This window comes from Fundulus heteroclitus, chromosome 15, assembly GCF_011125445.2.
Source record: "Fundulus heteroclitus isolate FHET01 chromosome 15, MU-UCD_Fhet_4.1, whole genome shotgun sequence".
In the NCBI taxonomy this organism is placed as follows: Eukaryota; Metazoa; Chordata; class Actinopteri; order Cyprinodontiformes; family Fundulidae; genus Fundulus; species Fundulus heteroclitus.
The window spans coordinates 22,241,987-22,253,084 of record NC_046375.1 but is presented as its reverse complement, the minus strand read 5'-3'; the positions used below and the strand labels follow the sequence as shown (position 1 = coordinate 22,253,084).

General features: G+C 43.3%; 1 protein-coding gene across 1 annotated transcript in view; it reads right to left on the bottom strand.

Annotated features, from left to right (window-relative positions):
- Nucleotides 1-4,775: 4,775 nt before the first annotated feature.
- Nucleotides 4,776-11,098, bottom strand: part of tshr (thyroid stimulating hormone receptor) — a 42,690-nt gene continuing 36,367 nt past the window's right edge. The window contains exons 9-10 of the mRNA XM_036147670.1: nucleotides 9,106-9,294; nucleotides 4,776-6,825 (exon numbers count right to left, since the gene is read on the bottom strand). Coding sequence (XP_036003563.1) covers nucleotides 5,376-6,825; nucleotides 9,106-9,294 — 1,639 coding nt within the window. The 3' untranslated portion in view covers nucleotides 4,776-5,375. The remainder of the gene's footprint in view (nucleotides 6,826-9,105; nucleotides 9,295-11,098) is intronic.

The following is an 11,098-nucleotide window of genomic DNA, read 5'->3' as shown; positions in this document are numbered from 1 at the left end:
TGCCTCTGATGAAGTGGCTCCTCTTGCTGCTCCTGGCCACTTCAGGCTGAGCCGCTGGGACTTGTAATGAGGCCCCAGAGGGGTTTATCTTTGACTTTTTGTTTGCTTACCAATCAAATCGCAGTCGCTGTCAATCAGCGGCGGGGGGGTCAGGTTCTGTGGTGTGTGTGCAGGATTTGTTGGCTGTTGCCTTGTGAATGCACCAAGGTTTTAACAAAATGGAGGTCGAATGGGACAAAGTCCATTTCTGATGTGTTCTCTTCATGCTTTTGCTTCTGAGTTGTCTGTCTCTAGACGTGGAGAACAGCCTTCCTGCTCACCTTGCTTTATTTAGCGCTTTTCATTTCTGGAACTAGCTTAACTTTGTGTGTATTTAAGTTAAGTTTAACTTTTGCACCTAGGCAAGGCAAATTTATTTTTATAGCACAATTCAGTACAGAGACAATGCAAAGGGCTTTACATGATTCAAATATAGGAAAATAAAACAGAATAAAAGCAAGTAGGAATAAAGTGCAGAAACAAAATAGAACATTAAAAACACTAAAAAAAGTTGAACTAAAGATGTTTCAGTAGAACAGTTTAACTAGAGCAGTTGAAGGCAGTCCTAAACAAATGTGTTTTTAATCTTGAATTAAAGGAACTCACCTGTGTGATTTAGCCACAGAGATGTTATGAGAGCTATTCACTCCAGGTAAGGTATTCTTTACTCACACCCACTTAATTGAACATTTATACAAAAAAAGAAAAAAAAAGTTAAGTATGTCTTTGTTAAGGCCCTTTCATCTGACACATGCATAGCAGTTTCCAGAGGAAGTCATGGTCAGCTGCTGCAAGGTGCCCAAGATCCCTCAGCTGCAAAACTAGCCCAAATAATCAGTCTTCCACCACCGTGCCTTACAGTTGGTTAAAGGTTTGCCTTACCTGGAATGTGACAAGGTCCATCACAGTGAAATACAACTTTGAGAACTGATGCTGTGCGTTCGTGATCTAAATGAAGAAGCAGCTGATCAGATATTGCTATCACGTGGCTTATAGCGCCTGACTCCGTCGTTTCTTTCCTCCTCCGATGGGAGCTGTGTGACGTTTTATTTTTGATGTGTTTGCTGTCGTCGTCATCCAGTATAGTTTTTCATGTCAAGATTTCCTGTTTTAATCAATAATAAAAAGAGATCATTGGTCTTTTATTGGTGTTTGACAGTTGTCTCTAGCAGACAACGACGGACACCCCCCACAAGGAGGGTAAGGTACAAAAGCTCATCGCTAAAGAATCTGGTCGTTCACAGAGGGATGTATTCCATATTAAAACTCATTTATTTCCCTGATGTTATATTCTAATTTCCCTAGAATCTGAACTTGGGGTTTTTTATTTGCTATAAACCAGAATCATCAACATTAACACAAATAAACTGTTGGAACATTTCTCTGTGTAATGACTCCGACTGAGACACAAGTTTTTGTCTGAAATGAACTTAGATAACATTATATGCTAATAAGTGGAGATTCATTTGTAAGTGATGTAGGAAGAGGTTGTCTAAACTTCCTGCAGCTCTGTGTTTTTTTTTATCTTTCTTAATGTCCAGTGAAATTAGATGACGCTGTTAGTGAGTTAGTGTTAGTTATCGACGGGGCTTTCAGGGAGAATGGCTTTGTGCTCCATTTGAAGCTGCGCGTAGTCCTGTCTGTAATTACCGGGGCTTCCAACAGATATCTGGATGTGATGAGTCCTCTTCAAAGCTTTAAATATTGTGTTGCATTCTTGCTTCCTACCTCAGTTTTGTGCTTTCCATTAAGCAAATCTTGAGAAGATTAAAAAAAGAGCAAACACAGGTCCTTGTAGGCATCAGCAGGCAAACAATCAGAACCATCCTTTACGAAGGAAGCTCTCACGTTCCAGTTTCTGGAATGTTTTTGATTCCTTTTCATATTTTTTTTGCCTCATATTTCCCATATTTTTCTTTGTTAGGGAACACAATGGAATTTGAACTATGCTTTCCACATGTACAGAGTATTACTGGATGTGGAAACACAGAGAAGGCTTATTTTTATTTTCCTTTTTACAGCGCGGCTATAGACTGCGATAATTATCACCAGTATTCGTATTTTCCACAATAGCTGCTGTCGAAATACTTTGACCGAGGAGGAGGCATGACGTTCATCCATTACAAACTAATATAATCAGCTGCAAATCTCAGTCTGTAAAACTTTAGTTTACCAAGGAATGTAACCAAATCCATCTTTTCAGGCTTTTAGAGTCAGACATTGGGTAGCAGTAAGTACATTTTTGTACATTTTCCTATATTAATAGGACTTTATTTATTTAGTATCAATCCTACTTCATTAGATCAAGTTTAGCAGTGTTGGACTTGCGGTTTGTTTTTTCAAAAGCTGTCTCCCCGAAAAGTATTCACACACCCTTTTTGGGTTGCATTTTGTCCCATTAAAACCAGAAACTTTCATGCGTTTTATCGAGATTTTACGTGAAAGACAAAGATAAAGTAATAAGCTACCGTAAAATGGAAGGAAAATTTTAGTCGAACTACCTCTACTTGTCTTCCTGAGTATGTCTCAAGCAGCCTTGCACATCTAGTGAACGACATTTTGGCTCATTCCTCTTTATGAAAGGGCTCGAGCTCACCTGGAATGGATGGAGATTGTCTATAAATATCAATTTTAAGTCTGGCCAGAGATATTCAGTTGGATTTAGGAGTAGACTTTGACTAGGCCGTTCTACCTCATGACTTGATTCAAACCCTTTAGCTCTTCCTGTTTGTTTAGGGCTGCTGGATGATGAGCCTCCACTCCAGTCTCCAGTCTTCTGCAGCCTCTACCATCACCGCTGACCTCCATCTATCTGCTCTTCCCCTCTGTCTAGTTTCCCTGTCCCTGCTGAACAAACAGCATGATTTAGTGTGTTTGGCCTGATGTGCAGAGTTAGTTTTCTAACTGCACGCAGTGTTTGGCAGTAAAGCCAAAAAGTTCCATTGGATGAGTATTTTGACCTCATCTGACCATCTGGATTTGACCCAGGGGTTTCAGAGGAAAGGGGACTTAATACAGACGAACGATTTTAGTTGTACACCATACACGCCTTTCTTTTAACTACAATTACTGTATGTGCCACTTTGTGTCAGTCGATCACATGGAATCCCGATAAAAATACATTGTTAGGAGGTTGTAACGTGGCAGAATGTAGAATAAAGGGACAGGAATCACTTGAAAAGGCGCTGGATGTGAAACCACTTTTGAACAAACAGACCCTTTAGGCAACTCAAACTCTTCTCTCTGCTTTACTCGTTAGCCAAGAGCTTTCTGGGAGGGAGAGGAGCTTCACGGTTAACGCCGACCAGTCAAGCTGACCGGCTCACGTAGCAACGCAGGCGGTGACCACGTCCAGCCAGGGACTTCATGCTTCTCATAGCTACCGCTTTTTTCCCCCCCCCTTTTCTTGTTGTGTATAGAAACCCAATCTGTTGCCGGTGAGGTGCATCTTGGGGCCTGCCTTGCTTATTTGAGGTACAGCTCAGATACGGGTTTATTTGTAATGAGGGGAAAGGAATGATAGGCGGGTCCTGAGAACCAGCAGGAGGAAGAATTTTAAAATAAATGCAGTCTCGTTTGTTACACTCACCTCAGTCTGTTGATCAGATTCTGTATCCACCCATGTTTCAGAAGGACATTGCACCTAATCCCAAATAGGAAAGCACTCTAAAGTTCATGCCAACCTCCCCACCACCGCTCCAAACAGTCGGTTTGTGCTTCCCCAGCGTTTCCTCGCCATGGCTGTACGGGGAAACTTTAAGCTGTAGTTAAATACTACAGCTCACACAGGACTACAGGACGTCCTCAGGAAGGCAGCCAGACGCATTCATGCAGGATTGTTGTTATTGATTAAGATGTGGGAAAATATTCAATTCTAAACGACGCCCTGTTAAAAATGCATTAGTTAATGCTCAGATGAGACAATGATTTATTTCTTTGGAGGCAAATTTGAGGCTTTCGATCTGTACCGACGTTCAAGCAGGGTGGTGGCAGTATCATGCTGAGGGCCTGTTTTGCCATCAGTGGTACAAGGGTTTTGCGCAGGCCAGTTGGCTGTAAGAATGAAACCTCCAAATTCTTAAACTTCACCTGAAATAAACACCTGTATACCTGAAACGGGCTTTTCCCACAGGCAAAGGATCAAAAAGACGCATCATTGCTGGTTCTGGAATGGATAAATAACATGGTTTATCTGTAACTTTCCAGCAAATATTTATCCAGCTATTGATTTGGGCGAACATACGCATACATTTACATCTGTACGTATAATTCTGAGTCTTTATGGATTGCAGAAAGGTAGTAACTCCAACTGTGAATAGACAATGGTTAAACGCACAAGGAGGAACAGTTGGACAAGAACAAGACCAGATAAATTTGGTCTTGTTCTTGCCACCTCGGGAACAAGAACAAATTTCTTGGATCCCACAGAGTATGTAAGAAGCTTTAAGATCAAAATTATACACGTCCCTAGAAGATTTCCATTTAACATTATTTCTGTTATTTAAATTGTATTTTACCTGACAAAAATGTCTCAGTAATCAGAGAAAAAAATCATTTATTGGTGTTACAGCAATCAAACCCTTCCTTTAACTGATGACCAGCACCTAATAGTCACCGATGAATCTAACATGCGTGTTTTTAGGGCAGCGGAGGGAAAGAGAAGGAACTGCAGGAAATCCACATATGTGCTGGGAGTTGGCCACATTCCACAACATTCAACCACACACATAACCAGGTCAACCAGTACTTTATTAACCTGTATGTCACTGAAACAGGTTTCCAGAGCCGACATGTACAGTCAAAATTCTCATCTGCTTCAGACTAAAGCACAGAATCGAAACCATCACATTTGGGTTTAATTCTCAAATGCAGACATTAAAACATGAAAAGATTATATTTTATCGTCATTTGCTATAATAGTGTTTTTCGTAATCTACAAAGTTGTAAATATTTATGACAAATGAAACAGACTTTTTTCTCTCCTTTTGTTAAAAAATAAACGTCACAACGTTTCCACGGTAGAACGGCACTGAGCCAGCAGGCAGTTGAAGACGATACCTACACTGAAACAACGCGGCTCAAATAAGGGGTTCAAATTAAAGTGTCACTTGACCAATGCTGAAGATAAACCAGGTTGACTTTCAACTTTTATCCATGCTTTTGCTTTCAGTGCTATTCTAGAAATGCTACTAAAATACAAAGGACTAAAACTTGGATTAGAATTCATGATGGCTGATGGGAGCTCTCTGTTTAACGTTTAAACAGATCTGTCCTGAAATATGTCATGGCTTCTTCCAAATGAAACCTTCCTTGGCTTCCTCAAGCTAATGTTAAACTCACGTGTCCAGGCCTTGGTTCTCATCAATCCTTGTCTTCTGGCGGATTCCTTGGTGGTAGGTCTGTCTGGAGAAGCTCTTCAGGTTGATGGGGACCTGCTCCCGGCCGATGGTCCCGCCTTTCCTAACCTTTTCCCTCCGCACCTGAGAATTCCCACTGCTGCCCTTCGACGAGACAGTCTGGCCTCTAAACAGCTGCGCTTGCTGCTGGCAAAGACCTACCTTGCTGAGGAGGATGAATATGTCCCCTCTGAAGGCCTTTGTGAAGATGGCGTACAGGAATGGATTGGCACAGGAGTTGAGGGGGTAGAAGAGCACCAATAAAATCTTGGAGTTTGATACGGTGATGAGGGGCCGGTTTAGAGCGGCCGACATGGCGTAGAAGGAAATGGGAGCCATACACAAGAAGTCAGTGAAGATGAGGATAGCCATGCGCTTGGCGATGTTGGTGTCCTTGGATCCAGAGTGGTACTGAGGGTTGTGCACTGTGCAGTAGATCTTAAAGTAGCAAGCACAGATGACAAAGAAAGCCAGGACGTTTAGGACCAACACCAACAAGATGTACACCTGAGCTGCCGTGGACTGGGTGTCCATGGGGAGGCAGATGCTGACCTTCTGGTAACTGCTCACTCCAACCAGAGGCAGCAGAGCCAGGAGGAGGCAAAGGATCCAGCCAGCTGCCATCGCGGCTGCCGCGTGGTGTAGACGGAGCTTGCGGTCCAGCCGCATGGCGAAGGTGATGGCGTACCACCTCTCAAGAGTGATCACAGTCAGGGTGTAAACGGACAGCTCGCTGGCGAAGACGGTGAAGAACCCCGCGAGTCCGCAGCCGGGGCCCGTCTGCCAGTCGATGGCGTGGTTGAAGTACTCAGAGCGGGTGTGGAGGTCCACGGAGGCGATGAGCAGCAGGTAAATTCCCATGCAAAGATCAGCGAAGGCCAGGTGACACATGAGGAAGCGCGAGACCGAGAGCTTGTAGTGGCTGGTGAGCAGCACCAGGAGCACCACAACGTTTCCCAAAATAGCCAGCAAGCTCACGAACCACACAGACACCCGCAGGAAGCCAAACCCCATTATGTCCTCACAGGGATTGAACTCATCGGGCATCGGTGCACACGCCACCTCCCCCCCCTCCTCGCACACCACATAATCATAACGGCTGTCAAAATCTTTGCTGATGTCCTCCTGGGGGTTTTTGAGGGTCTCTCCAAAACCCACGTCTTGGTCTGGCTGGCCTCCAAAGTAGGCGTGGTAGTAAAGGCTGCCATGGGAGTCTCCTCTACTCCAGTCTTGCTGCAGTTCTCCGTGACCTACGCTTCTCTGCTCCTGCTCTGGGAGTGTTTCCATGACGCCATCCTCTTGAAGGGACGGCATGCTCAGGGGTCCCACCGACCGCTTTTCATAATGGTCATAGAAAGCGGTGAGGTTACAGATGATGTACTCCAAAAAGCTGGAAAACACAAATGGAGATGCGCTTAAGACCGAGCCAAGAAATCATTTTCCAAATAATGCAGCAATCTTAGGACTTTTGCACATTCTGTGAGGTTCCAGCTGTAATGATTCCTATCAGTTCCTGCCTGTGAAGCTGCTATGTCCAGTCCCATGACATCACTCCACGCTCCCTGTGCTGCACCTGCAATCAAGGCTGAGCAGTTACACCTACAGCAGCCCTATTTACATGAGCTGCTCCACCTGGGAGGAGCACTATATATTCCTGGCTCTCCCAGTTGGTAACTGCCAGATTCTTTAAAGCTATTTGTGTGAGTAGACCATCCAGTGTTCCTTGTATTGACCTCCTGTTATCGACCTGTCTTATTCCTCTTTTCTCCTGCCTGCCTTGTCCCTATTGGATACTCCTGTTGGCTTCTGATCTCTGGGCACTGACCTTCTGCCTTGCCTCTCGACCAGGCCTGTCTGTTTCTGTCCTTTCTAGATTATCCTGCCTTCTGTGTATGACCCAAGCCTGGACCCCGGACCTGTCTCCTGCCTATGCCCCGCTTGGGTACCTCTACATGGTGTGTGTCTGCCTCCCGTTACCGATCCTCTCACCTGGATCCCAGATTTCCCTCTCGTCTAGCCCTTTTGGAAACTTCTGCCCTGTGGACTGTCTCTCTGTGCATGACCCTCGAACCGACAACGACCTCCCCGATTGCCTTTGCCCTGTCTAGCCTTAGATCAATATTGGGATCAGTCACTTAGCGATCTGAATCAGCCAGACAGAGCTGTTGGGATCAATCTCCAGATCCAGTGCAACTTCCTGGCATCTAAGAAGGTTGATGGCTTTCATTCAGTGCACTATCACCACCACTGGGTTGTTGTTGTTGGCCACTAACTCTGCTGTTCTTCCCGCAGTGATCCCAGTACGTTCCTTTTCCAGCAACACCAGTTTATTTTTAATCAATTCTTTTAAACATTCACTTCTTGAGTCGGTTTAATTATCTGGTCTCCAGATTCTTTTCAGGCATTACACCAACCACACACTCCAATGATCTGTGTTGGGACTTTTTTTGTGTTAGGCCTACACAATGTGAAATGAAGACACCCATAAATATTAGCTGATTAAAACAATTCCGTCGTACCCGTCGACACAGCATGATGCGGCCACTGCCATGTTTTCCCATGGAGAGGGTGTGTTCAGGGCAATGTGCAGGGTTAGTTTTAGGTCCCATAAAAAATGTTTGCTTCAGTTTCAGTCTCATCTGACTACCTTCAAAGCTGCTGTGTCCTCTACATAGCTTGTGGCAAACTGCAACAGGGATTTCTTTTTCACCTCAAGCTTTTCTTTATCTTTTCTTGAGCTGTGAATATCTCCAGTTCCTCCTCCCTTCTCCTGGTGGCTGCGTCTCTGATCAATGCTCTCCTTGACCATCATGTCTGTTTGGGTGGACGATCATGTCTCAGTGGGAATTCATCGGTGTTGTACGCTTTTCTTTTTCAGGTGATGGATTGAACCGTGTTCGGTGAGATGTTCAGAGCTTGGGATATTGTTTTCTCACCCCATCTTGCTTTAATCCCCCAACTGCTTCCTTCACTGACCTGTCTGCCGTGTTCCTTGGCCTTGATGATGCTGTTTGTTCCCTAAAGTCCTCCAAGAAACCTTAGAAGTCTTCACAGAACAGCTAGATTTAAACTGAGATTAAATTACCCGCAGGTGGACTTCTGAATACAGTGGGTAGCAGTGGATTTTATCTAGGGAAATCCAAGAGGAGGGGTGAATAGGAATGTGTGCCACGCCTTACGTATATATATATATATATATATATATATATATATATATATATATATATATATATATATATATATATATATATATATATATATTTTTTTTTTGTATTTTCATTCAACCTCACAATTATGTGCTACTTTCTGTTGATCTCAGTGGGCATGTCTGTTTTTCCAGCTTGCTATATATACAGATGAGGAGGAGGGATTTCTGTTTTTGGAATCATTATCTGACTCAAACTTTTTCCTACAATAACAGCAGTGAGTGACGCTAATTACGGCAGCGCTGTAAGAACTTATAGGTAAGGTATCAGAGAGCTAATTCAACCCCTGCCAACATCCACAGTTTACAAGTGCAGTAGCCCGCTCAGTGTGTGTGTGTGTGTGTGTGTGTGTGTGTGTGTGTGTGGGGGGGGGGGGATCATCCAACCGGCAAGGCATGCACACGTCTTGTAAAACCCACACTTCCCTAATGTAATGTTTCAGCATCTGTTAAAAAAACCCTCACCCTCGTCTCTTTTTGAGGTTTTTGAAGCCGCAGCAGTGGCTCGGGTAGGTGAGGTCTGCGGTGGCGAGGTGCTTGAAGGCCTTGATGGGCGGCAGTTTCTTGAGGGCCCAGGTGTCGCGCGCCTTTAGCTCTCGCAGGGAGCCCATGCCTGTGGAGGGCAGGGATGCGATTCCTGTTTGGGAGACGTCGCTGGGGAAAAAAAAGAAAAAAAGAGAAGGATCATAACCCTTGAAAATAATTCATAAAACACCATTATTGCTCAAAAAACTGCCCCAGTTGGTTTCTATTGTATTGCACAACTGACAAATTAAAAAAACACATGTCACTGTGTTCAATTTTATAGGGCTGACTCAGGTCATGACACGACTTGAGCTAACCAATCCGTGATGGTTGTCTTACGTCAAAAGCAGCAGTCTGTTTTATTTCTTTTGCATGAGGGTGCAAAAAAAAAAAAAAAAAAAGCATGTAGAAATGCTGTTGTCGTTAGTTCTTAACAGTATCAAGAAGCTTACCAAACCCTTTTAAAGAGTTAAAGAGAAAACCCAGCAATGAAAGTGCCAAGCTTGGTTCACAACAATAAAAGTTCATTATGATCCCTGCATTGATCGCCTGCATACTTCTGGTTTGCTGCACACCGTCGACAAACAATTGCTGTGATCTTTCACCAGTGTTGCTAAAATACTTTCATGGAGAAACTGATATTTCTTAAGGAACTAAACAGGCAGGTTAATTTAGGGGGGTGTAGCTTAATCCATTTGTTCGGCACTTATTTATTAAAGTCGACACCTTCAAGCGCGACTGAAAACTGCAAACACCAACAGGGACAACAGGGAAGAGCTTTATGTTGGATGGGGCAACGATGTATGTTGGATGAGCTATCTGCTGGCAAAAAAGTCAATTTTAGCTTTTCAGACCAAAGTGCACTGTATCAACTGTTAGACATGGTGGTGGTGGCATGATGCTGCGGGGCTGTCTGGATGCACACTGAAAAAAACCTGAATGAAAGGCAGGTTTTTCTTCGAAAATATTCTACAAAGACAGAGCTTTTATAAATTGTACTTAATCTGTTTATGTATGAATTGTATATACAAGTTGACACTTTCAAGTGCAACGAAAATGTATGGTCAAATGGGACAAAGTGAGCTATCTGTTTGGAGTCCATTCCATTCAAACCTAACAACACAGTGTCAGCTGTCAAGCGTGCTGTGGGACTGTTTTCCTGCCTTTTTTGCCACTGTTTCATACAGATGTTGGCAGGACATCTAGCATAGAGGAGTAGGGTTCTCTTGAAGATGTGACAGAGATAAAGGTCTGTCATCCGCAGTTCATCAGTTTGTGTTTGACTCATCTATTGAAATTGACACCTTTGAGCACGACTGTAATTCAACAATCAAGCCAAAGTTTTATGGTCGGAGAAAAAAAAAAGAGTAAGCAATTTGGTTCAAAAGAAAATAATTCTCTCTTTTTGAGTCAATATTAGGCGGTACTGCATGGAACCAAAGAAGGAAAGGGAAACCAAACCAGCTGTTCTGCAACGACATGAAGAACATCACTAATGAAAAATTTAGCCTTTAATCTTACGTTTAAACTGCAGTTCTTGCAATACTAATGACATGCAGCTATCTGGACACCATAATGACGGTTAATTTGATTTTCCGAAAATTCTTACATTTAATTACACCATGGTCTGGGTGAATACTTGATTCTGATTGGCTGCAGGGTGTCCATTAAAATTGTTATAGGACACCTATGAATAAATTCTGGCCAAATAGCCTGATTGTTCTAAATTACTGTGCGGGTTCAAACGTTAACGCTGGTAACGGTAAGACAGTTGCTGCTTGTTACCTTGGCAACACGTCACTACGGGAGACATGAAATAGTTCTCTCAGCCGCTTCTTGTGAAAACCTACGATTTTAACGATGAAAGAAAACACATTAAAGTATTAATAACTGATTTAATATTTATCTATTTCCTAAGTGACCATGATATAAG